Source organism: Stegostoma tigrinum, chromosome 8 (genome assembly GCF_030684315.1).
Source record: "Stegostoma tigrinum isolate sSteTig4 chromosome 8, sSteTig4.hap1, whole genome shotgun sequence".
Lineage (NCBI taxonomy): Eukaryota > Metazoa > Chordata > Chondrichthyes > Orectolobiformes > Stegostomatidae > Stegostoma > Stegostoma tigrinum.
Genome location: NC_081361.1, coordinates 5891210 through 5917894, shown reverse-complemented (window position 1 = coordinate 5917894; position 26685 = coordinate 5891210). Strand labels below are relative to the sequence as shown.

General features: G+C 45.9%; 2 protein-coding genes across 7 annotated transcripts in view; one reads left to right on the top strand and one right to left on the bottom strand.

The window, feature by feature from the left end:
• rabgap1l (RAB GTPase activating protein 1-like) overlaps positions 1-16632 on the top strand; it is a 444915-nt gene extending 428283 nt beyond the window's left edge. For all 6 annotated transcript variants that reach the window (XM_059647710.1, XM_059647711.1, XM_059647709.1 and 3 more), the window contains 7 exons: positions 1505-1597; positions 11136-11246; positions 11904-12008; positions 12133-12216; positions 14680-14751; positions 15819-16016; positions 16238-16632. In XM_059647710.1, the coding sequence (XP_059503693.1) occupies positions 1505-1597; positions 11136-11246; positions 11904-12008; positions 12133-12216; positions 14680-14751; positions 15819-16016; positions 16238-16387 (813 nt within the window). In that variant the 3' untranslated portion in view covers positions 16388-16632. The remainder of the gene's footprint in view (positions 1-1504; positions 1598-11135; positions 11247-11903; positions 12009-12132; positions 12217-14679; positions 14752-15818; positions 16017-16237) is intronic.
• Positions 16633-18304: 1672 nt separating this feature from the next.
• Positions 18305-26665, bottom strand: LOC125456583 (uncharacterized). Its single transcript, XM_059648227.1, has 4 exons — positions 26596-26665; positions 26065-26409; positions 25608-25904; positions 18305-19165 (listed from the first exon to the last, which is right to left on the bottom strand). The coding sequence occupies exons 1-4, from the start codon at positions 26642-26644 to the stop codon at positions 18861-18863; spliced, it is 996 nt and encodes a 331-aa protein (XP_059504210.1). The 5' UTR covers positions 26645-26665; the 3' UTR covers positions 18305-18860.
• Between the last annotated feature and the right edge of the window lie 20 nt (positions 26666-26685).

Here is a 26685-nt window from a genome sequence, read left to right as displayed (position 1 = left end):
GTCAAGACTCCAAGATGCTTTCTGCTGAAGCTGCATGGCTGATACTTCAAGCAGGAGAGAATATGGACACCTACGGATTACTTTTGAAGCAGTAACTCACTTCTGTTTTCCTTTGAGTATTCCTGGGATGTGGACAGCATTTGCTGCCAATTAGTTATTGCCCTCAAAGTGATTGGCTTGTGTGCCCATATCATAGGCATGGACTCATACGTAGACCAGACCAAGTAAGGTTTCCTTACCTAAAGGACATCAGTGAACCAGGTAGGGTTTTTGCAACACTGATGATGAGACCAGTTTTTAATTCCAGATTGAATTTTAATTCAATGAGCTTCCATAATGGGACTTGAACCCAAGTCCCCAAAATATTAGGTCAGGCAACTGTGTACTATAATAGACAATAGACAGTAGGTGCAGGAGTAGGCCATTCGGCCTTTCAAGCAAGCACCACCATTCGTTATGACCATGGCTGATCATCCACAATAAGTATCGTGTTCCTGCCTTATCCTCATAACCCTTGGTTGAGACTTGGCCCCCACTGCCTTCTGGGGCAGAGCATTCCATATATCTACCACCCTCTGGGTGAAGAAGTTTTTCCTCAAGTCTGTTCTAAATGGCCTACCCGTTATTCTTAAACTGTGTCCTCTGGTTCTGGACTCACCCATCAGCGGAAACATGCTTCCTGCCTCCAGAGTGTCCAATCCCTTAATAATCTCATACATCTCAATCAGATCCCCTCTCATCCTTCCAAACTCAAGTGTATACAGAATGTCCTTCCTCAAATTTGGAGACCAAAACTGCACACAGTACTCCAGGTGCAGTCTCACCAGGGCCCTGTACAGCTGCAGAAGTACCTCCACCTGTGTTTGCCTAGATGCCAAGTTTCTCCACAGCTTTCTGTTTGTCTTCTAGATTTCCAGCTTCTGGCCATTTCATGTGTTTTTGCTTCTCATGTTTTTTAAATTTAGATTTATGATACTTGGATCATTTGTCTTTGTATTTCTCCTAATATTCTTCAATGTTTCTGGTTGATGTTCAAGATAACTAAAAGGAGTTGCTGCGAATAGATTGAGAGGATTGATTGCGTTTCATGGGGCATGACATTCAAATGAGAGAAAGGTCATTTGCAGGTGATGGTAGAGTGAAACCAGGACTAGGTGGAATTAAGACCTGGATAATCCATGATCTCCATTAATATTGGAACAGGCTTGAGGTCTAACGGACGTGGACTGCTTTCTGTGATGTTTGTTTTGTTGCAACTTGCAGCTCCCTTCCCATTCCTCCTGCCTCACTGAGTAAAGCAGCTTCTCCACCCCTGGCCATCACTGCTTAATTGCCAGTATCTCTGTCCCTGTCTTAAGTCTTGGTTGTGAGAGTTGAGCTCGTAACAGCAGAAGTAACACTGCCACCTGCAGGCTGAGCTTGGAGTTGACTTACTCAACATCAACACTTGTGGAGAGCTGTCTGCAGTTTTTGCTAATATGTCTTTCTCCTTCAATCTCTCCAGGTGCCAGCAAAAAAGCTGAAGAAATATGAGAAGGAGTACCAAACCCTGAGAGAGCAGCAGGCACAGCAGGAAGACCCAATTGACAGATATAAGGTAGGGGAAGTATCCCAGCAGAGTGAGATTTCTTGAAGCTGACCTGTGATGAGGAGTGGTGTTGGAAGTGCATTGACTGCAGGGGATGGGGGTTGCTACTACATGCCAGTGACTGACTAATGTGTCAATGTTTGCGCATCTGGGATCTGTGAGACGGATTAGCCACTCGGGCCGAGCTTGGTGAGGCTGTGGGAAAGGGCCTGCATGGGACTGCAGTGAAGGGTGGACCAGTCAGCCATGTTTGGGATCAGTCTCTGAGTTAGGTGGGGCCTACAGTCCTTGACCATGCATCACACAGGACCAGTTTCAATTACCACGAGCAGGTCAGTGAGGCATTTCCCAAATTCCTTTTCCCCTTCAAAGTGGGCTTTTCACCTTGTCCAGGCAATCACACAGTCCAGTAATTCACTAGGCACTTTTCATTATAAACTCATGCATCTGGTCTTTTGATGTCCAGGAGGTTGGCAAGATTAGTTTTCACTTGCCATTTCTATGCTACAGTCTAGGCTAATCACTTTTTCCTAGCACCATGACATTGCATGTGGAAATCCCAAGAGCTAGAAAATAGTTGAGCATGTTGCTCCAGAACAACAGAAACAGGCATTTTTAAATTTAAATCTTCAGAAGTATAACATGAGTGAGTCGTCAATCCAAGGAAGTCCATTTCCTGGGTGAAGCAATTGGTATTCGTTAAATTCAAAAACTCATGAGATTTCATTCAAAAGAGAGACATTTCAGCCATATCTTGAGACTTGACACTGTAAAGGATATTTTCCAATTAACCTGTTCAGAGATGTTGTTCCATACCTCTGGAGCAGGTAGGACTCGAATTCAGGCCTTCTGGTCCAGGAGGTAGGAACACTACCACCGAGCCATGAGAGACCTTAAATGCTGGAGTGGGGAGATAGTAAATTTGGGGCTTGTGGTTTCCAAAGCTATCCATCACTCAGATTTTCTCATCTCCTGGTCTGTTATAGACGAAGAGTTGAGAGATTTGCTTCCTGTATTTAATTGAACGTACTGCTGTCATTGTATTGTGGATGAGTGAAGCCAGTAGAGAATCGAGATTGGGCTCATCTTGGTGCCACCCTTAGGGAATTCAAGAAAAAACCTGTCTGTGTCGTGGGACGAAAATATATAGTTAACATAGGCCTGTGCCAGCAACTTTCTGGCTGGCCTCTGTAACTTCCACAGAAACCTGATGCCAGGTTTCTCCAAAGGTACTGAGTCTGGTTAAGAAGGTATAAACTGCCCAGAAACCTAGATTTGGGTTTGTATTTCTTTTTAAAGAAAAAGACAAATTACTTGCATAATGTAAAACAACTTTCAGAACCTTGCAAAGTCCTGAAGCATGTTACAACTAATTTTGATAGTTCTTGTGTGGTGGCTGTAATGTTGGAAACAGCCACTAATTTGACAGGCCACAGTGTGTGGTGAGAGAGAAAGAGATTTACGGTTTCAAGGTTTGCCTTTTTCACAAAACACTGAACCCAAAGCATTCACTCCCCTGACCCACAGAGGCTGCACCTGCTGCCTTTCTGCTGCATCTTGTTTTTACTGCAGATCTGTGGTATTTTGATTTTGCATCTGTTTTAATGCAATTGGTAATGAAAGAAACATTGGCCAGCACGCTGGGGAGATTGTCCCTGAGACGATCACAAAGCCCTTATATTTCTGTCAATCTGAGAGGCCAGTGGTTTCACCGATCATCTGGCAGGCTGGCATCTTCCCCTTTGCTCAAGATAGTGTTCCAGGGTCTGGATTGGGGCTTGAAGCCTGCAAGTTCAGGGGAAGATGCTATCCACTGAGCCCCTTTATTTTTTCCTGAGATGTGGTGTCACTGGTAAGACCAGCATTTGTTCTCCATCTCTAACTGCCCTGGAACTGAGCGCCTTGCTGGGCCTTTGTAAATGGTAAGTAAGGGTCAGCCACATTGCTGTGGCTCTGAGTCCTGGTAGAGTCAGACATCTACAGAGGGTCCACAAGAGCAAGGCCCTTCAGCCCAATGAGACTGACCCGGTCAAAAATAATCACTCACACAATGAGGAAGGGACAATGGACCCAGAACATTAACTCTGATTTTTCTTCACATACTGCCAGACCTGCTGAGCTTTTTCAGCAACTTCTGTTTTTGTTCCTGATTTACAGCATCTGCATTTCTTTTGGTTTTTTGAAATAACGACTCACTCTTCTCATCCCATGTTCCAGCTCTTGGCCCATAGCATTGTATACCTTGGCATCTCAAGTGCACATCTAAATACGTCTTCAATGTTATGATAGTTTGTGCCTCCACCACACTTAAAGACAGCGAGTTCCATATTCCTGTCACCCTTTTCCACACCCTTCCTAATTTTATATATCTCAGTCATGTCCTGTCTTAACCTCCTCTGCTCCTAGGAAAACTGCTCCAGACTGCCCAGTCTCTCTCCATACGTGAAACACTCCAGCCCAGACAACATCCTGGTAAAATCTTCTCAGTATATCCTTCACTGAAGGACATTAGTAAACCACATGTGTTTTATGCCCATTGATGATGTTACCATCATGCTGACCAATACTCTGGGGAGCAGTCAATTCCAGATTTATCCATGGACTACAATTCCCCTGCTGCCAATGGTTGGATTTGAACGTGTGTCCCCAGAGCATTTGTCTGGTGCTCGCGACGACTAGTTTGGTGATGTTACTGCTGTGCCCCCACGATTAAGGCTGACACTTCTGCATCTCCCTTTAATTGGTTAGAAATAGGAGGGAGTGAATAGATTTTCATTAGTTCTTGGGATGAGTGTTGCTGACAAGACTAACTTTGACCACCTATCCTGCATTATCCTTGAGAAGGTGACATTTCATTTCCTATACCTGATGATATTCATGCAATTTCATTTGCAATTTCCAAATGTATTGAGGGAGCAATGGTCACAGTACTGTCTCTGTTAAATCCTTGTAAACATTTGAGCTTTCCCTGTGAAATCCAGTTGGATTTTTTAGTGGCACTGGATCTTCTGCACACTCCCCACCTCTCTTGATGCTCATCATTGTCTGGTTAATTCTTCCCATTTCCTTCTCTTCTTTCAGTTCATTTCATTTCAGTAAAGTCTGTGATATTTCCACGGAGGTTGTGTATGTGAAACCGCCACAGAGAAGCTCCCAGCACTTCAATGGAAGGGAGGCCAATGTTTGCAGCAAGCCTGCACTGTGCTCTTGTGTACCTTGTTCGAAGGATTCCATGTGATCTTCCAGCCTCCATCCCAGCCTGATAAACACTTCGGATATTGGAAGGAAATGCCCAGGGCACAGGTTAACATGGTGCAAAAAGTCTTTCAGCTGTAGCTTCAGTGTTTGTGCTCAGTGTGCATTTTCACTTTGCTTATTGCTCCCCTTTTCCATAGTAATGAAGAAAGAGCTCATGTTCATACAGTCTTTATTGTCTCAGGATATTCAAAGCTGTGTGCACAGTGTAGCCATGTTCACATGGACAAGTTGGTGAGGTCCCACAAACAGCAAATGAATGACTGGGCAAACCTGTTTTGATGGCACTAGCTGAATATTGAGCAGGACACAAGGGGACTCCCTTCTAAATGGGATCTTACAGATCCACCTGAGAAGGGGGAAGGGAATTGAGGGCACAGAGCCTCAAATGCTGTTCTTTGCAGTTTGGTGACACGCTTTGATAGCTGTTTGTTAGGTCTTTGGGTGTAATTTGTTTTGTGCCTGATGCCAGTGTCAATCTGAAGGGCACTACACCTTGCAGTCTGACAAAGTCGGTTCACCCATGTCATAGATAACACAGTTTGGAGCTGGAGGAACACAGCAGGCCAGGCAGCATCAGAGGAGCAGGAATGCAGACATTTCAGCTCAGGACCCTTCTATTTCTGGCCTAGCCTTCAGCCTTTCAAAGAGATGAATTCAAGTTTCACCAGTTTGATCATTTGAATTGTAGCTCATTTATTTTGATTTCTGCTGAGATGGGGCGGGCATTGACGTGTCTGCTATTTGTTGTACTTCCCTAATTGCCCTGGAGAGGGTGGCATTGAGCCACAGAATATCTGGGAAGGAAGGCGCTGGGATCTGTGCAAACAAACCATGAAACTCAAATGTCACATTCACTAATGTTCTTTGGGCCAGGGAACCCAGTCATCACCCAGTCTTTGACTCCAGTCCCACAGTGACATGATTCATTGTTAATGGCCCCATGATCTGGCTCATCACAGAACTCAGTCCGAGCAGCTTGAGATTGACAATAAATTTGAGGCTTGTCAATGGCATTCCCACCTTGAGAAGGAATAATGCAACTCTTTGCTGCTTGCCTTTTAGTTCTTGAGCCACCACACTCTTGCTGTTAAGGCTCTCTAATCCTGCCACGTTAATTTATTCGACAATGGCAAGAGCTTTGATTTTGAACCAGAAGGTCTCTCCTTCCCGTGACTCTCTCCCCTTCACCCCACTACAAGCATTTCACCAAATGCTTCCTGTGACAGCTTTACTGTGCAGAGTGAAAGCTCTCTGTGTTCTCTGAGGCCTCATTCTGTCTTGTGTCTGTCTTCTCTCCAATGTTAGACAAAACACATGTTTCTAAACTTTGCTGAGATAAAAAGTGAGCTGAGAAAAATAATGTAACCAGAGTTGAGTTGGTCTAGTTAAAGAAAATAAAGTTAATTTGAAATTATATTTTTGTCAGTAAGTGACAAAGGGAAGATGGAAGCCAGGATTGCTGCAGTCTCTGCCAGACAGTGGAGCCAGGAGCAGGAGCAGGCCTTTTGTAACCTGCTCCGCCAATGAAGAAGATCACCGCTGATCTGGTTGTGGTCTCAGCTGCACTTCTGGCTTCCCCACAAACCCCCCCCCCCCTGCAAAATTATCTTTAACTGCCTTGTTCATCAATAATCTGTCCAATTCAACCTTGAATAAACTCAATGACTCCACCTCCATTCCCATGTTAAGAGAATTCCACAGACTGTGAACGCTCCACAAGAGAACATCTCAAAGAACAAAGAAAATTACAGCACAGGAACAGGCCCTTCGGCCCTCCAAGTCTGCTCTGATCAAGATCCTCTGTCTAAACCTGTCATCTATTTTCCATGGGTCTGTATCCCTTTCCTCCCTACCCATCCATGTACCTATCCAGATACATCTTAAAAAACACTATCATGTTTGCGTCTACCACCTCCGCTGGCAACGCGTTCCAGGCGCCCACCACCCTCTACTTAAAGAACTTTCCACACATATCTCCCATGAACTGGCCTCCTCTCACTTTGAACTCATGACCCCTAGTAATTGAGTCCCCCAAACTGGGAAAAAGCTTCTTGCTATCCACCTTGTCTGTACCCCTCATGATTTTGTAGACCTCAATCGGGTCCCCCCTCAATCTCCATCTTTCTAATGAAAATAATCCTAATCTACTCAACCTTTCTTCATAGCTAGCGCCCTCCATACCAGGCAACATCCTGGTGAACCTCCTCTGCACCCTATCCAAAATATCCACATCCTTTTGGTAATGTGACGACCAGAATTGTACGCAGTACTCCAAATGTGGCCGAACCAAAGTCTTATACAACTGTAACACGACCTGCCAACTCTTGTACTCAATATCCTGTCCAATGACGGAAAGCATGCCATATGTCTTCTTGACCACTCTATTGACCTGCGTTGCCACCTTCAGGGAACAATGGACCTGAACGCTCAGATCTCTCTGTACATCAATTTTCCCCAGGCCTTTTCCATTTAATGTATAGTTCGCTCTTGAATTAGATCTTCCAAATTGCATCACCTCGCATTTGCCCGGATTGAACTCCATCTGCCATTTATCTGCTCAACTTCCAATCTATCTATATTCTGCTATAATCTCTGACAGTCCCCTTCACTGTCTGCTACTCCACCAATCTTGGTGTCATCCGCAAACTTGCTAGTCAGACCACCTATACCTTCTTCCAAATCATTTACGTATGTCACAAACAGCAGTGGTCCCAGCACACTGATCCCTGTGGAACACCACCGGTCACAGGTATCCAATTTGAGAAACCCCCTTCCATTACTACTCTCTGTCTCCTGTTGTCTAGCCAGTTTTTTTATCCATCTGGCTAGCACTCCCTGGACCCCATGTGACTTCACTTTCTCCATCAGCCTGCCATGGGAACCTTATCAAACGCCATTTTTTTTTACCAGGAGACTGCTTAGTGTTAAATTGGCCCCCTAGTTCCTGTCTGCCCTATAACTAGAGCCATCCTCTCAGTATTCAGCCTGTCATGTCACCTTAAGATCAGAAACTGTTAATGAGGGAGAACTGGCTGCATAAATGAGGCCTTTCCCTGGAAATGATTAACAGTGTTGATGAAACTGTTTTCTGCAGTGCCAGACTTCAGAACAAGAGGGTGGATAAAATTAGAATTGGAAATGATTTTATGAAGAACTCCTTTTGACAAAATATAATAGATATCTGGGACTCTCAACCCAAAAACGCTATCAAGGCTGTAGTTCAATTTTCATTTGCTCAGGACAATAATGGGTTACAGAACTACTGCGGAATGTACTCTAGGTGGCCTGATTGCCTGACTGGGGAGCCAAGTCACAGCAACTGATAGCTCATTCCCACTGGAACCCACTGAATTGGCTCCTGATCTTTTGGGTGCTAATGGCAGGGGACTTTACCCATCAACCTCAGCAGCAGTGAAAGCTCTCGATCACTAGAGGGCTGCTGTTTCTCTGTCCCTGAACAGCACAAATAGACCGTGGCTCTGCTAGGATCTAATGTGTTCCATTTGTAGATGTGCAGAGAGAGAGAGTACAGCTTTACTTTTCCTATTACAATGAAAATGTTCCCTATGATAACTCAATATTTCTGAAAAAAAGTACTTAGTGACTTTTAATTGTTTTCACAGTGTGCTGTTTTGTCCATTCTGTGATACATATAGATCATGCCAGTATTGAGAGGCACCAAGTATATTTCTTCCTCTAAACCTGAAACTTTGTCCATTTGGCTTTACTCCTTATTGACTTTTCTACAATTGGCGCTGTTCCCTCGCTCCATCCCAATCCCAGAGGAATTGATGGCCAGTCATCATGCCCCTGCACTAGGTGAAGGTTTGTGTGAAGTGAGGCTGGTGTGTTGTAGCTTGGGCTCCAGCCTCAGGACCAGATGTACGTGCTTGTTCTCCAATCTGCACATTTTTCTTTCTGATCAGACTTTTTAAAATTGTTTGACAAGCTAATGATGTAAATACATCAGTGTTGTATATGGCTGGGATCATTTAAAATCATGGTCTTAGTTTTTCATGGACCACCACTTGTGATATTACAGTTTTCAATGTTCCTCTCCCCTCATGTGTAATGAAGAAGTTTGCAAGCGTGTTTTGGTGAGGATAGTACATCTTCAGCACCGTGTGATGGATTAGGTGGGTGTTTGAATTCTCATTCCAGTGTTGTGTAGCTTTCAAAGAAAATGCTGTAGTCTTTGCAGCTACATTTGAAATTAGATTGCACCCAGGTTTTGTAAATATTGTGTTTTGGAGTTTATTTTTGGAATGCTAATTTGTAATAAAAATATCCTACTCTGCTTTGTAGCTCAGTCATTGTGTTTGTCAATGAATGTTCCCTGAGATACTGAGAGTTTACACAACACACCATTTGCCTGGGATACAGTTGCTGGCTGAAGCCTCTTGTTGTTCGGTGACTTTCAGCCATTGTCTTGCCCTCTGCAGTTATACCATCAACTTGGTTTCTCAGTGTGAGCCAGGAGACCACTGCATGGTGACTTGCTGTTCCACTGTCACCGTAAAGGCACCTGGGAACTGTCGAGGTTAATCCCATCACGAACATCAGAACATTATGCTCAGCCAGAACTACCCCCACTGACCCATTTCTTTGGCCATCAGCGCAGTGAAAGCAAATCTGTTCCTTTGTCAGCACAAAGAGAAAGTGTGTGTCAGAATCCCTGGTGAGTGATGGTTTAGCCCAATAGGAGCAGCACTGGTCAGTCATGCTGGATAGAAACCTGGGCAAACTCCAAACAAAAGCCTGACCTTCAGTGGATCTACTGCTACAGGAAACATTGTTCCCCCTTTCTGTGGGTTACCATTTTTAGCATCTGTTGTCTAAGAATGTTATGGTTCCTGTCCTCCTCTCTCTATCAGGGTGGGGATGGGGGTGTCACACCAAGCTGGTTTGTTAGTTCCATTCCCTGCTTTCCTACACTGAGCCGTGTGTTAAAGCCTGGCACAGCTCACCCTTCATCTCAATCAGATCACAGAGTCTAAGGTTGGTCAGTATTGTCTGGACCCAGAACAATAACACAGACTGACTGGAGACAACCCAGATCAAGTCACAGTGAGACTGTTATTGACCTTCACAGTCAAAGCCCACCAAGGAGCTTGTCATTTGTCTCCATGTTACCATAGAGTCAGTTCTCCCAGACATTTATAAATCATTCTCGATTTTAAACAAGGGACGGATGTTGCGAGGGAACAGGCAGGAAGGTATGGAGAGGGGAAAAATCAGACAACTGTATTTCTGTTACACCATTCGTGAGCTGAGGATGTTTGAAGATGTTTTACAGTCACTGAAATACTTCTGAAGTCTAGGCTTTGTTATACTGTAAGAACTGTGACAGCCTGGACAAGGCAGATCTTTTGGCAGCAGCACCACCCAGAGACTGGAGGCTGTTACTGCAGGCAAGCTCCAAACCAGTGAGGGAATGACACTGAAGCACGCAAGGACATGAGAAATAGGAGCAGAAGGAGGCTCCCAATGCCAGTCCATCCTTTCTTAAATGCGGGGACCAAAAATTGTACACAGTACTCCCAATGCAGACTCACTAACACCGTGTACAGTTAGAACAAGACTTCTCTATTTTTAAATTCCAGCTCCTGGCAATTAGCACTAAAATTCCATTTACTTTCTAAATTACTTGCTGCAGCTGCACTAACTTTTTGCGTTTCATGCACAAGAACACCCGGAACCTTATGCACTACATCATGTTGGAATCACTCCCCATTTAAATAATAACCTGCTTTTTTATTATTCCTACCACTCTCACTTTCCTACATTAAACTCCATCTGTTGTGTATCAGTGTTTCACTTATAGTTTTGTCTTCTCTTTGTGATTGTATGTCTCTGTGCATCTGCCTGTATTGTGTCCCATTCCTATTTGCTTCTAGCCCAGAGCCTTGATTGTCCAGGCCTTTCCTGCTGGTTCTATTCAATATTGAACTGCGTCCTTGAGACAATGTAATGCAGCATGTCACCACACTCCTCCAGCCAGGACTTTCCTTGTTGTCCAGTTTTGGCACATTTGAGGCTCGGAGAGTTACTTCATGACTTGCTCGCAGACTTTGTTACATGGAGAGTGGGGTGGAAACAGGGGGAGACCCAGGCCCAGGCTCCAGCTCCATGACTGGGGAGTGAGGGGGAGACCCCTGGATGATGGTGGATGGGGTGAATGAGGAGAGCCTGGTTCTGAGCCTGTGACTGGAGACTTTGCAGCATTCAGCAGGTTAATCTATTACCCACTGGTTGAGTGAGTGGATCTGTGTGGGTTTGATCTGTGCAGCGGGAGAATCGGAGACTGCAGGAGACCAGCTTGCGCCTGGAACAAGAGAATGATGACTTGGCTCATGAGCTTGTGACCAGCAAGATTGCCCTGAGGAGTGACCTCGATCAGGTAAGGGACTTCGCTGCTCTTCGCTCTCTCATCCAAGATCCCAAATCAAAACAGAACCTTGAGTTTTTGTAGTACCTTTCACAACCTCCGGGTATTTCAGCCTGGTTGTCAGCAAATTTGGTCTTTTTGAAATGTTACCACAATTGTAACATGGGAAAGGTGAGGTGTGAGAAACAAGTGACACTTAGCAAGTGGATATCTTCCCTGCTCTTCAAAATTTGTCCCAGGGCAAGATTTCCAAACATTTGAGAGGGTGGCTGGGGCTACAGGGTTAACGGCTCATGCAAAAGATAGTCCGTATGATGACAGTGCAGCAATCCCCTCGCTGTGTGCACTACAGTGTCAGAGTTCAACACCATTCTCAAAACTCTGACTTGGGACTTGAACCTACAACATTGTGGTTGGGAGCAGAGAGCCCAGGCTGGTCATGCTGTATCCCCCAACAAAAAGGCCTATATTTGATCAGTCATACTGCATACTGTACTCACTGACTGGATGGCCAGCTGTGCAATTCAGTGCAGTTCTATCTCAAAAGCAAGATGTGCTCCCCCTCCTCCAGCCCCTGAGATTGGGGAAAAGTGCCCAATCATACTGTCCGGAAGCTTGGAGTGAATTCTCTACTCGGCCCCTCACACTGTGTCCCTTTTCCCCATTCAGGTTGAAGACAAGGCTGATATCCTCAACAAGGAGCTCCTCCAAACCAAACAGAAGCTGGTGGAGACTGAAGATGAGAAAAGGAGACAGGAGGAAGAATCGGCACAGGTACAGAGAGGACAGTGGGAGGAATAGTGGGTGAGGAAGTTCCCTGATCCCCCCTCGTCCGTGTGGTTATTGCTTGATGTTGATTGAGACACTCGTTCTGATCGTTGCGTTCCTGCTGTTGCAGATTAAAGAGGTTTTTCGCAGGGAGTTAGAGAAAGCTGAATGTGAAGTCCGCAAGACAAGTGCAATCATTTTGGAATACAAACAGGTAAGGACACCATGACCTGCTGCACGTTTCCTGGGAGGTGGACACTGAGCAGATTGTGTTGAACTGAATGCTGTGTCGGGTGGCTGGGTGTTTCAGGGTCTGAGTGTGGGGTTTATCTCTCATTCCTTTCCTAATGTCAGTGGGGGGGGGGGGGGGGGGGTGACCATCCTAGAGCAGCTGCACACCGCTGGGGCACGGCTTCCTGGTAGATTCTGACAAGGAAAGCTGGAGAACCCGTGGTGTGGACCAATGTACCGCAGTCCATCTGCCAGCCCTGAGTGGATGGTATGGGGCAACAAGTAATGCAGCTTAATTTCTGGGTGGTCCTGAGAATTCCTCCCTGTCTCTTCCTACCTCTACCCTCACCATGCTGGATGCATTGGGATTTAAACTCTAGACTGAAGCCAAGAGGAAGAAGATTCTTAATGGGGGAATAACTTTCCTTGCAGACAGGGCAAGCAGCAATTTCGAATGTAAATGAACAAGATTTATGGGACATAGAAGATAGATATCTCTCTTTCCTCTTGACGTGGCCTGTTAAACCAGTTTGCTGCAGGTCAGTTCTGTCTCACTGTGGCTCCTGGCACTTCTGATCTCAGTTTTTTGATTGATGGCACACTCTGAGATTTCATCTTCAGTTTAATTTTCATGTGAAACTCTGTTGCAGCTTTAAGACATTCGAGTTGAAAGTTCCCAGCCTACCTTAGCTGCTGTGACCGCAGTCCCTGCGGACAGATGTCTGCTAAAAGCAGCTTCTGAGCAAAGGCATTTTACTGTCGCTTCCTCTTGATGCCTGTACCTGTTGCACAGCACAAATCCCTCACTTACCACAACTGCTTGTTGACCAGTAACTCACTGGAAAGTATCAGCTGCTCTGTCCTAAGCTTCTCTCCCAGCCACAGCTCCCTTTAGCAAATGTCCTCTTGTCAAGTCCTACCCTCTGACTAACACACAGACGCTGTTTTATTTTTATCCCCTTTTGTGCAGACAGGTACAGACAGATCTTGGTGTCCTGATACATGAATCACAAAGTCACTGTGCAAATGATTAGGAAGGTCAAAGAATCCCTACAATGTGGAAGCAGGCCATTTCGCTATCAAGTCTACACCGACCTTCTGAAGAGCATTTCACTCAGACCCATACCCCTATCCCTGTACCCCTGCATTTCCCACCGCTAATCCATCTAGCCTGCACATCCCTGGACTTTATGGACAGTCTAAGATGACCATTCAATCCACCTAATATGCACATATTAGGACTGTGGGAGGAAACCGGAGCACTTGGAGGAAACCCACGCTGACACCAGCAGAATGTGCACACTCCACACAGTCACCCCGAAGATGGAATTGAACCTGGGTCCCTGGCACTGTGAGGCAGCAGCGTTAACTACTGAGCCACTGTGCTGCCTGGGAATGATGGATAGTGTATTGGTGCTTACTGCAAAGGAATGTTGATGTGGCTCCATCTGGAAAGCTGTGTGTCATTTTGATCTCATTTAAGAAAGGATATCAAGGATTGTGGGGAAGAGAGAGGAAAGTGGAGTTGAAGATTATCAGGAACAAAAACAAAGTTGCTGGAAAAGCTCAGCAGGTCTGGCAGCATTTGTGGAGGAGAAAACAGAATTAACATATCGGGTCTGGTGACCCTTCTTCAGATCAGACCCTTATCAGATCAGCCATCATCTCATTGAATCGTGAAATAGACTTGATTAGCTAAATGGCCTATTTCAACTCCTAAATCTTAATGTGTGTGTGTGTGTCGGAAAACAGCTCAGAGACAAATGTGTAGGAGTGACCATTTTGGTGGCAGTAACAACTCTGAGGAGTTTGTTTAAGTGAATCAAATGATTTATTACAAGCAGTTACTGGTAAATGCAGGGAGAGGAGTTCTCAGTAGACACACAGGAATACCGAACTCACCCTGATTCATGAGCATGAGTTACAGCTTTTTATACCCAGAAATAAACAACTTGTCCAGCAATCATCAGCTTATCTCCATTCCCCCTTTCTAGTGTGATCACTCCCTAGGGCACATGTGTGTGTTCGTTCCTCTGAGGAAAGGTTGGAAATGCTGTACAATTGGAGTTTAGAAATGAGAGGTGATCTTATGAAGACAGAATTATGAGGGATAAAAACAAGAGACTGTAGATCCTGGGAATCAGAACAAAAAACCAGGAATGCTGGAGAAACTCAGCAAGTCTGGTGGCATCTGGGGAGATAGAAGCAGAGTTGAGGTTTCAGAAGTCACACCCAACTCGAAGCACTTAACTCTGTTTCTCCCACCACAGATTTGCTGGGCTAACTGAGACCCTGAAAGGATGTGACAGATGGATACCAAGGGAATGTTTCCTCTTGTAGGGGATTCAGATGGACAGTGCAGTCTGATAACTTGAACCTTAGTAATTGTGCACATGCATCAGTGAGGAGACAAGAGCAATAATAAGTCTCCTCTTGTTCTGTTCAGATTTGTTCACAGCTGAGTACACGGTTGGAGAGACAGCAGGCGGCGGGTAAGGAGGAACTGGAGCTAGTGAAGGTAGGATTCAGCTGGTGATCAGCCTCTGATGATCCCACTCCTGCACTTATCCTTGTGTTGTCTTCACGTTGATCACTTGTTGTATGTTGTGTGGTCACAGAGTCTTTACAGCATGGAAAGAGGTGCTTAGGCCCATTGTGCCCAAACCAACTATCAAACACGCTCCAATCCCATTTCCAAGCGCTTGGCCCACAGCCTTGTATGCTGAGGGGCTTCAAGGATTCAGCTACATGCTTCTGAAATGTCTTCAGGGTTCCTTCCCCTACAGCCTCCTGACTGTAGAATGTCTGTTTACGAGTTTTGAGAAGATTTGTGGCTCAGGTTGAGGTTCTGGATGTAAGTTTGCTCGCTGAGCTGGAAGGTTAGTTTTCAGATGTTTCGTCACCATTCTAGGTAACATCATCAGTGAGCCTCCAACAAAGGCTGTCTCCGACCAGAATGTCTGTTCTCAATGAGCTAAATACCCCGCAATCAGCATCTTCTATTCATGCATGGGATGTGGGTGTTGCTGCCTGGGCCAGAATTTATTGGCCATCCCCAGTTGCAGTTCAGCCACCTGCTCCAGGGCAACTAGGGGATGAACTCACTGTGAGCTCAAACAGTAGTTGAGGTTAATGGTGATGATGAGGCCTCACCAGGCAAGGACGCACCATCCAAATATAGGAATGATATTACTGTTCCAAGCACCATAGTGGTTGTCCCTACACTGGATTGCAATGTTTCAACAGCCAGCTCACCACCACCTGGCAGTAAATGCTGGCCCAGCCCAGAACACCTATCTCCTGCTAATAAATTAAAATAAACTGTTGTTTCAGTGGAGAGATGAAAAGATGCAAGTGATGGTTGTAGTCTCAGGCTTGTTTTTTCTCTCTCTCTCTCTCTCTCTCTCTCTCTCTCTCTCTCTCTCTCTGTCTGTCTGTCTGTCTCTCTCTCTCTGTCTGTCTGTCTCTCTCTCTCTCTCTCTCTGTCTGTCTGTCTCTCTCTCTGTCTGTCTGTCTCTCTCTCTCTGTCTCTCTCTCTCTGTCTCTCTCTCTCTCTGTCTCTCTCTCTCTCTATTCAATCCCCAGGGTAAAGTGCTGTCCTGTGACCGCTGCTGTGAACTCTTCAGGGAGGACGGTGAGCTGCAGCTCCCAGACTCTGGCCAGGATCACACGAAGCAGCACATTGATGAAGAGAAGGAGATTCTGAAGAAGCAACTGCGGGAGATGGAGCTGGAGTTAGCACAGACCAAACTGCAGTTGGTGGAGACCAAGTGTAAAATCCAGGTACAGCCTCGAAATGAAAGCTCTACTGGGGGAGGAAGGGTGAGAGCAAGAGAGGCTTAGGTGGTACAGGACCAGTATTCCTACATGATCTGGCTTTGAGCAACTTTCTGACAGGAGATCTGTGCCCGAGGCTGTGGCTCCCTGCAGATACTCTGTCTCTGGGTTGTCCTGATGGATTATTTCCTGGTAAAATCATTGTTTCTTTTCTCTGCCTTTCCCAGGAGCTGGAGCACCATCGGGGAGCTCTCCTCAATGAGATCCAAGCTGCCAAAAACTCCTGGCTCAGCAAGACCCTAAACTCGATCAAAACTGCCACTGGCACTCAACCCCCTCAGCCTCCACCTTCCCCTGCTCCCAAGGAAAGCACATAGTGCCACACACCTCGTCCTCCCCCTCTTCTCAGCCCCTGATGGTGAAGGAACAGCAGACTGAGGATTACCTCCTGAACTCAACAGCAAGTCCTCACCACTGGCACTATCCTCAAGCTCAAGAAATTGCCCTGCTCGGGGCCAGCTGCCCAGTTCTTTGTACATTTAAGTCCTTCCTCAATCTTGGAATCCAATCTGACCGATTGTTGGTTTGTATATTGTAGAACAAGAAATGTTGTATTTTATAATCAGCACCTTCTTGTCATTTTCATTGGCAGCCCTCTTTGTTTGGGAATCTCATTGGTTTAATATGGTGAGTGGGTTAATCCTGCAGGCACTGGGAAGGATGAGGGGCTGTAAGAAATACCAGTGTTTGCTGATTCGTCACCTTGACCAGGCGAACTGAGAACCTTCTTCACTCTCTACTGTCTCTCCTCCCTCTCCTTTCTTCTCACACTGCCCTGTATGCTCCCTCTTTCTGAGATTCTTGCTATCCAGAGCTCCTGCTGTCTTGCTCTCTCCCTCTTTCACACGCTCATGCTCTCTCTTGCTCGCTGTCCGGACTGAGAGCTTCTCCTATTCATTGACCCACAGAGATCATGTTTTGCTCAGGTCAGTTCCCATGATTCACTGTCACATTCTGCTCGTCCTGTCTTACACACTAAATGTTCTGCTTGGGTCTAGGCACAGGTCTGTCCTACATTCTTCCCTTTCAGCCTTAAAAAGCCAGTGTGTGTCGATGTGACAGAGGAACAGCTAAAGGACTCGTTTTGCACAATGTACAAAGAACAAATAATCTATCTTGTTCCTTTAATTTTCAGACAGGTTCAATATTCAAAGTAGTTAAAATTTGGGAAAATTTTATGTTTAACTTGCAGCAGTCTATTGTCCCAGGGAACAGGTTCCTGTTGTTGGTGTGTTTATCTGTAATGCCAGCTGCCCCCAGTTGCTCACCCTAGTGCTGCCATCTCTGGGGGCAGCTTATATTTGTAGCAGTTTTATTTTCAACAATAAAGTAACTCTGTTGTTGGTCTGTTTGTGTTTTCTAATGACTCCACACCACTGGCCCTTCAGGTAATTGTATAGAAAGATCCCAATTCTTTCCCATTCACTTCAAACTATTTGGTGTCGATGTGAGCACCGTCTGGCCAGAAGTGGGATCGTCAGTAAGTGACTGCACTCTGTCCTATAAATCTCAGTTGTAGACACATTGATCACAACGTCCATGGAATATGGGAATGGGGGCCAGGATATGATCACAACTTGTCCTGACACAGCATACTCCCCTCCCCTCCCTTCCCCTCCTTTCCCCTTCTCAAATCAAATCAGAAATCATTAACTGAGTTTTACACTGAAATCAAACTCAAGGAGGGATGGCATGCTGCAAAGCTGAGATACACGCTCACAGACATTAACTGGGTAACAGCCATATCTAGACTGACAGAGACAGCATTGGATGACAGTCATACTCACAGCAGCATGTATTGTGCGGGATCCTGACTGATCCTGTCTGTGAACTAAGACCTCACTAAATTCAGTTTTGAGCTGTTACTGTGAAGAACAGGCGACGGTGGGAGAAATGAGTGTCAGGACTGTAGCCTCCAGCACCTGTGATTGGCCAAAGTCAATTTCAGGGTGTTACCCAGCAGCAGGATAGAGTGCACAGTGCAATCCCACCAGCTGGGTCTGGACCAACAGAGTGAAGAGTATGTACCTCAGATTGTAACAATTTGATGCCAGGCAGTTTCTGTTCTGTTTGGAATCTTGTACAATCACCTGATTCCAGATCAAATGGATCTTTTGAAAATAAATGACTCTCAATCTAATCTGCAGTAGAAATGTCATTGATTGGCTAGGTGACCTGTAAATCAGCTGACAGGGGGATGGTCAACTTCCAAAACACACTCAGAGACACAGACAGAGACTGAATCTTCTTCATGTTTATTCCCTTTCCCAGATTGACTTAGACAGGAAAAAAAAACATTGTAATTAACAGCCCAGACAGAGGAAGCTGCACAAATTCACAACCACAATGGAGCTTGAGGAAAATACTTGTGAAGATTTTCTCAATAATATGAGAATCCTGTCCATTTAAACAGTGACAAAGCCTTAAATTGGAACTGGCGGCTGAGCAGGAAGGAGGTCTGGTTTACTGTAGCAGAGACTTGTGAGGTTCACATTGTTTTTGTAAAACTGACAGTCTTTAGCAACTTCGAGAGCATTTGTTTGTTATCTCAAGTCAACACTATCCCCATCAAACAATTCCAGGACAGAGACAGCATGGGGTGAGCAACAGAGTAAAGCTCTTTCTACACTGTCCCAATGACCTATCTTAAGGCCTGAACCTCAGATGTGTCTCCAAGCCAGACCCAAGAAGGAAGCGAGTTGAAGTTCCGTGCTGACAATGACCTTTGCCCTGCCAGCTCAGCCCCGTTCTGTTTAAAGTTGTGTCTCCTCTGTGGACTGTCTCAAACAACTACACACACTCTGATCTCCTGATGCTCTTGCTGAGGGGAGAGGAGAGGGTGACATGGGTGAGGGCACAGGAGAAGCGAGCATTGGACTCCCAGTCAGAGCCAGAGAGGGTCAGCAGGCTGCTGACACTGTAGGTGCTGGTCTGAACCCCGTCTGAAATGACTGCACCGTCCTTCTTCCACTGCACTACCAGCTCATCAGGATAGAAGTGATTGGCAAGGCATACGAGAGTGGCAGTGCCCTTGGTCTGGACCTGCTCCGGAGAGGGGGGCAGCAGGGTCAGCTTGGGCTGAGACCTGTCACAGCCTGAAAGACAAGAGAAGCAATTTTAATCCCTGCCATTCAAATGGATTTCAACTCTCTGAACATTAACTGTCAAAATAATCCATTTGAACATTTGTAGGCAAAACCAAACAAACCCAGGAAAAGAATAGATGATGTTTAAATTCTTGAGTTATTGGCAGGGCCTGCATTTATTGCCCACCCCTAATTGCCCTGAGAAGGTGTTGATGAAACAGCAGAAGGGAAAGGGACAGTTTTGGTACCATTGTTTAGGGGGTGAATGTGGGCAGCAGCTGGAAGGGCTATCAATGGGGGAGCATTTTAGTGACAGTGACGAAGAACTCAGTGAGATTGACAGTAGGGATGGAAATGGAGCATGTGTCAATGTTTTCATTTGGGAGTGAACTATTTTGTGAAACTGCGGTGATTTGGTAAAAGGGGACTGGAACCAGTTCCATGATAGGAAATTTGTGTCCTTGGAAGCCTCCTGGTGCCCTGACAAGACCGAGATTGTTCAGAATCTGTTCCCATCGAGTAAGGGTGGGATTCCCAAATCCAGACTCTCGGCCTGGGATATGAGAAAGCAGCCACAGTAGAGAAGAACAAACGGGGAGGGTGATGTTCAATCCTCTATACAATTCTGGTGAACAGGTTAATCTGGAACTGTGTAAAACCCCAGTTGGAGCACAGAGACAGAGCTGTGTACAGTTCTGGTCACCATATAATAGGAAGACTCTGATCCCGTTAGAAAGGGAACAGAGGAGATTTATGAGGATTTTGTCAGGAATGGGGAGTTTTAGCTGGGACTGATTTCTATGGAACAGAGGGGACTGAGGAGAGATTAGATCAAGGTGTGTAAAAGAGGGGCCTGGGTAGAGTGGATAGGAAGGACTGATTTCCATCAGCAGAGAGGGCAATAACCATGGGGAGAAATTGAAATGAATGGGGGACAGGGTTTGAGGGGAGTTGAAGAGTAAGCACCCCAGAGGGCAAAAGGATCTGGAATTCACTGTCTGAAAGGGTGGGAGAGGCAGAAATCCTCATCACACTGAAAAGACACTTGGAAATTCACTTGACTCACCAAACCCTCCAGAGTAGGAGTAACCCCACAGCTAACCCACCCAGCCTGCAAAGCGCAGGACACCAGGGATAATTTAGCCTGGCCAACACACCAAGCTGCACCTCTTTGGACTGTGGGAGGAAACCCATTCAGGCACAGGGCAACTGTTTAAATTTCATACAGTTGGTTACCTGAGAGTGGATTTGAACCCAGATCCCTATGTGCTGTGAGGCAGCAGGGCTAACCATTGAGCCACTGCCGCCAGCACAGTATCTCTGATCAATCACAAATCAAGAGAACTTTATCTGAGAGCATTGGAGTAGATTTGGGTCCCGGCACTTCAGAAAAGAGTAACATTGAGTATCCACATAGAAGGTTCTCAATTTCTTTTTAAATCTTGCTGCCCAGCACTGAGCTGAGGTCAAGGGTGAAGCTGCAATGAGTCTCAGTGTCCCAGGGTTAGGTAGAATCACTGCTCCTAATGACCCCATAACCCATGGAAGGTGATAGTGCACGGACAGTGGGTGAGTGTCAGGATCAGGAGACTCCAACCTCAAAGAAAAACTTGCATTTGTGTAGCACATGCCCCACTTCAGGATGTCCCAATTGTTCTTTCCAGCAGATTGTGCATAGCAAGATTCCAGCAAGCGGCGTGATAATGAGCAGAGCATCAGATTTTTAATGATGGTGATTGGGAGGAAAATGATTGACCAGGACACCAGGAGAATCTGCCCTGTTCTTTGTCTAATAGTGCCAAGGAATGACATCTTGCCCATCTGAAAGACTCTCTGTTCATCCATAGAAAAGACAGACGTATTTCTATTGAGTACTTCATGCCTTGGGATCTCCCAAAGACATTAACAGATAGTGAGGCCCTTGCCTGAAGAGCAGTCACTGTTGGAATGTGTGGGATGTGGCAGCCAGTTTGTACTCAAGAAGATCCCACGAGCAGCAATGAGATCACAGAACCATTTACATTGATGTTGTTTCAGGGTTATATATTGGCCTGAACTCGACCCAAAGAGAAAGGGATTGGATGGAAAATGAGAAATTGAAAGATAAAGGAGAAGGTGGTTTGCTGGTTAATAATGGGGTTGATTGTTACCAGAAAATAAAAAGAAGAGACAGATTTTGTGAATGTAATATTATACCAAAGGTGCAGGGAAACTTGATTTTAAAAAAAGAACAAACTTAAAGGCTTTGTGTCTAAACACACAAAGCAATTGAAATAAGGTAAACAAAGTGGCAAATTGAGGTAAATCTAGTTTCCAAGGACTTTGAATGGGGGTTGGGATCTGGAGAGATAATTAAAGTTTCCAGAACAAGTAAAAGGATAAAGAGTATGGAAACGATCAAAAACCTAACTCTAGGCACAGCAGATAAGGGAACAACTATAAGAAGGAGGGCGGTCAATGCAGGACTGAGGGTGTTTTACTTAGTTGTACACAGTATATGAAATGAGCTTGTAATGCAGATTGAAATTGGCAGCTACAGTGTTGTGGGTATCACAGTGATGTGGCTGCAGGGGGATCAGGGCTGGGAACTAAATATCCAAGGGTACACGTCCTATTGAAAGGACAGACAATGGGCAAAGAGGGCAGGTGTGCCTTGTCACTAAGAAATTAAATTAAATTGATAGCAAGAGCCTTATTGAGTCAGAAGACATAGAATCTGTGGGGGTAGAGCTGATGAACCATGAAGAATAAAAGGCCCTGATGGGACTCGTGTACAGGCCTCCGAGCAGTGGTCAGGATGTGGGGTAGAAAATAAATCAGGAGAAAGAAAAGCCATGTAAGAGAGGCAGTGTTACTATAATCATGGGGAGTTTTAATATGCAATGGACAGGAAAAGTCAGATCTGTTGATGACCTCAGGGAAAAGAATATGTTGATTGTTTACAAGATGGCTTTTTCGGAGCACGTGGTAGAGCCCACTAGTGAAGAGGTATTTCTGGATTTGATGATGTGTAATGAGGCAGATCTGATTAGGGAGCTGAAAGTGAATGAACTCCTTGGGGCAGTGATCACAATATGACAGGATTCTCCCCACTGTTTGAGAGGGAGAAGCTGGAACCTAGTGTTATAGTAGGAGCTAATGAGCAAGTTAGACAAAGGAGAACCAATAGACGTGATTAAATTAGATTCCTTACTGTGTGGAAACAGGCCCTTCGGCCCAACAAGTCCACACTGCCCCTTGGAGCATCCCACCCAGACCCATCCCCCTATAACCCACACAACCCTGAACACTACGGGCAATTTAGCATGGCTGATCCACCTAGCCTGCACATCTTTGACAGTGGGAGGAAACCATTGACCTATATGGATTTCCAGGCCTTTGACAAGTGGCCACACATAAAGCTGCTAAATAACATAAATACCCATGGCATTTGGGCACGGTACTGGCATGGATAGAGAGTGGAAATAAATGGATCTTTTCCAGGATGGTAACCAGTGCCTAGTGGAGTTCAGCAAGTGTCAGTGTTGGGTCTACAGCTATTCATGTAAAACATAATTATACAGTAATGATCTGGGAAATGGTACTGAGGGCATATTTTGCTAAGTTTGCAGATGACAATGATCGGGGGAGGAGACAGTGTTGAGGGTGCAGGGAGCCTGCAGAAGGCTGTGGACAAGCTCAAAAAGAGGGCAAAGAAGTAGCTGATGGAGTACAATGTGGAAAAGTGTGAGGTTTTGCACTTTGGTAGGAAAAATAGAGGGTAGTCTATTTTCTAAATGAAGAAATCTTTAGCACAAGGGGACTGTTCAGGTTTCTCTTCGGGTTAACATGCTGATTCAGTTGGCAGTTACAAAGGTAAATACTGCGTCATAATTCATTTTGACTGAACAGACTGCATTTGGAATATTGTGTGCAGCTTGTCTCCATGTAGTTGGGGCGACATGGAGACTCAGTGATTAGCACTGCTGCCTCACAGCGCCAGGGACCCAGGTTCAATTCCACCCTCAGATGACTGTCCATGTGGGGTTTGCACGTTGTCCCATGTCTGAATGGATTTCCACTGGGAACTCCGGTTTCCTCCCACAATCCAGTTTAGGTGGATTGGCCATGCTAAGTTGCTTAATTTGTAAGGGGATCAAAATTTCTGGGAGAAGGAAGGAGAATGGGTTTGAAAGATATGTCAGCCATGATCAAATGGCAGAGCAGACTTGATGGGCTGAACGGCCTAATTCTGCCTTTATTAGTCTCTTATGGAGAGTTTCAGCAAGACCTTAGAACCACTGGACTGTGAGTCCTGCTGTAGCTGTTTATCATCGGAACTTTACCAAGAGATAACCTGGGAGTGGAGAGAGTGTGCACCATGTTCCATGTGGGAACTTCAGAATGCTTCCTGGCTCCTGGAATACCATGAGAGCAGGAAGTGTGGTCAGTGACAGCAGTTGGAGCTCTGAGTTTTGGAGCTTGAGCAGCTGTTGGTGTCAGTGCGGAGAGTCTGTGAGGCTGAAAGCTCCAAGGAGAGCACGTTTCTAGATGTGGTCCCTCTGCAGTTTCAGAGTATGCAGGGAGCAAGGGAGTGGGGGAGCAACAGACAGTCCAAAGGATCAGGCAACAACCAGGGGTGCCCTGAGTATATGCCACTCTCCAACCAGGATTCAGTTCAGAATCCCGATGGGAATGATGATTCATCTGGGGAGTGCGGCCTGAGCCAAGCCCATGGCACCACAGGTGGCTCAGGAGGGTCCACATTGGTCCCAGTGACAGAGGGAAAAAAGTGATGTGGTCCTGTGGTCAGAGTTTAGGGAGCTCGGGAGGAAACTAGCAGCAGGAGCTCAAAAGGAGGAATCTCTGGATTACTCCCAGTGCCACACACAAGTGAGAATAGAAAGAGGAGTATAAGAGAGGGGAATGTGGGGTTGGAAATTGGTTCCAGGATGGAGGGCTTTAGAGACTTGGGATTGGTGCTGAGGAAGATGGGAGCTGGACAGGTTAGACAGGTTACTTCTGAGCTGAACTCGGACAGAGTTCCTTTGTGGCGTGATTGCTAGTGCTGTTGGAAAGGTTTAAACTAACTTGGCAGGGCTGTGGGGACCAGAAGGGAATATCAGAGAAGAACACCAAGGTCCACGGGATCCTGGGAGAGATAGTTAGCAGTAGAATAAGGAAATGTGGTTTGATAGGCAGGGTCAGAGTGAGGGAGAGAGTAGTAAAGTTTCAATCAGGGTCACTGTGCATGTATGGGACTGAATGGAGTGTAGGGAGTAAGACTGGGAAGTTACAGACACAGATTGCCAAATGGAACTCTGACGTGGCTCTCACACAGACCAGGCTCAAAAAAGGACAAGACTGGATGTTAGGGGGGAAAAGGACACGGGAAGGTGGGATTGATTATGGAGATCAGTGTAGAGCTGGAGAAAGAGGATGTCCCAGGAAGGTCAAGGACAGAGTTGATTTGGCTGGAGATAAGGAACAAAAAAAGATGCAATCAGATTACTCAGTGCAGTCTATACTTCACTGACCTATGGGAATGATGTAGAGGAACAGATCTGTAAGGAATTTACAGAGAGGTGCAAATATCATAGAGTTCTTATAATGGGGGACTTGCATGATCTGATTATAGACTGGGGTGGTACCAGTGTGAAGGGCAGAGAGGGGCCAGAGTTATGAGAGTATGTACAAGTGAATTTTCTCCAGCTTTGTATTACCAGCTCAATGAGAATGGAGGGTCTGCTTGAACTGGATCTTGGGAATGAGGAGAGATGAATGCAATGAAGAAAAGCATTTTCAGCCAGTGAGTGGTTAAGGTGTGGGATGCACTGCCTGAGAGTGTGGTTGAGGCAGCTTCAATTCAAACGTTCCAAAGGGAATTAGACTGTTATTTGTAAAGGAACAATGTGCAGGGTGACAGGGAGAAAGCAGGAGAATGACTCTCAGTGAATTGCTCATTTGGAGAGTTGGTCCAGACAGTATGGGTGGAATGGCCTCACTATGCACTGTAATAATTCAGTGAGTGTGTGATTGAGCAGAGTTAAAGCTGGGGGATGTGGGAGCTCGGTGCCTCACTGTGTTGCTGCTGATGCTGCTGGGGTCAGTGAGATCAGAGACTGGGACAGGGAGCCAGAGTTCACATCAAACTCTGTCCGTGTCCATCACACTGAGACTGGCAGGAGGCTACTCATTGATTTCAGTCCGTGCTGCAGGAATGTGACCACAGGCTGCAAACAGGCACAGCTCCTCCACACGGTGAGTAAAACTTACTGACTTATATCTTGCTGCTTAAAGGGGGCAATGGAACTAAAGAAATACAGCTAGGCCCCCTGTTAGACACGGTGCTCCATAATCAACCATTTCATTCACTGCAACTCCCCACGAACACCTTCAACAATTCAGCGTTTGTGTTTTCTAAAGTTTCAGTATCGAAAGGGTTAATAACGGAGGATAGAGGTTTACTTACTCAGTCTGAGCTTGGTTCCTTTACCGAACATAAACCACAGTGAGAGCTCCCAGTGCAGAGGCTGTACATAAACCTCTGCTCTCTGCTTCCCTCCGTCACTCACACCCACTGTCCCTGTCTCTCTCTGCAACTCACTCATTCTTATCCTCTCCCTGCCTCTCTGTTTCTCTTTTTCATTCATGTCTTTCACTCTCAGTTTCTCTCTTTCTGTTTTCTCTCTCGCACTCTGTCTCCCCCTCTCTCTCTCTGGGTTGTATCCAGCTGGGTCAAGGAGATTTGTGAACTTTATTTTTTGATGTTAAATCTTGCAGCTCTCTTCACATGTGGCCAAGGAGTGTCAGAGGGAAACTTCAGGCCTTCAGTGAGCAGTGGACAGCACAAGGACAGGAGTGTGTAGTGGGCAGTGACAATCCCACATGGGGTCATTTGTTCAGTTTCATTTATATATAAATGTGGCATGTGTCAGTGCAGGGGGTGTTGCTGTCTGTATTGGGGTTTTTGTACAGCTCTCTATCACTGTGCCAAGGGTAGGCCCTACTTTGCTGACAGTAATAGTCAGCGACATCCTCTTTCTGAACGTTGCTGATTGTCAGGGTAAAGTGTGTGCTGGACACTTCTCTCCCGGTGAATCGTGCTACTGCATTGTAGATCAGGAGAGAGGGTTTCTGTCCTTCTTGCTGCTGGAACCATTCAACATCCGTAGTGGCACTCTGACTGGCCGTACAGGTGAGAGTTGCGGTCTGGCCCAGTCCCACTGACAGCACCGGGGGAGACTGGGTCATGGTGATGTCCCCACTGATACCTGAGGGGTCAGAGAGAAACACAGTGAAGCCAAAACGGTCACAGAAAGATCCTGTCAAATGAGAGATTGTTGGAGACACTGAGCATTTCTCTGGTTTCAGCATTTTCCCTTCAATCACAAGTCAATGGAATTGGAGTGAAATGGAGAGCAGCTGAAGATTCAAGGTGGAAGGAGAGAGATTTGTACCTGCGACGCAGAATGCCAGAGGCCAGATCAGCTGGATATATGAAATCATGGTGCGTGCTCCTGTCCCTGTGCCTGGTGCCTGATAAACTC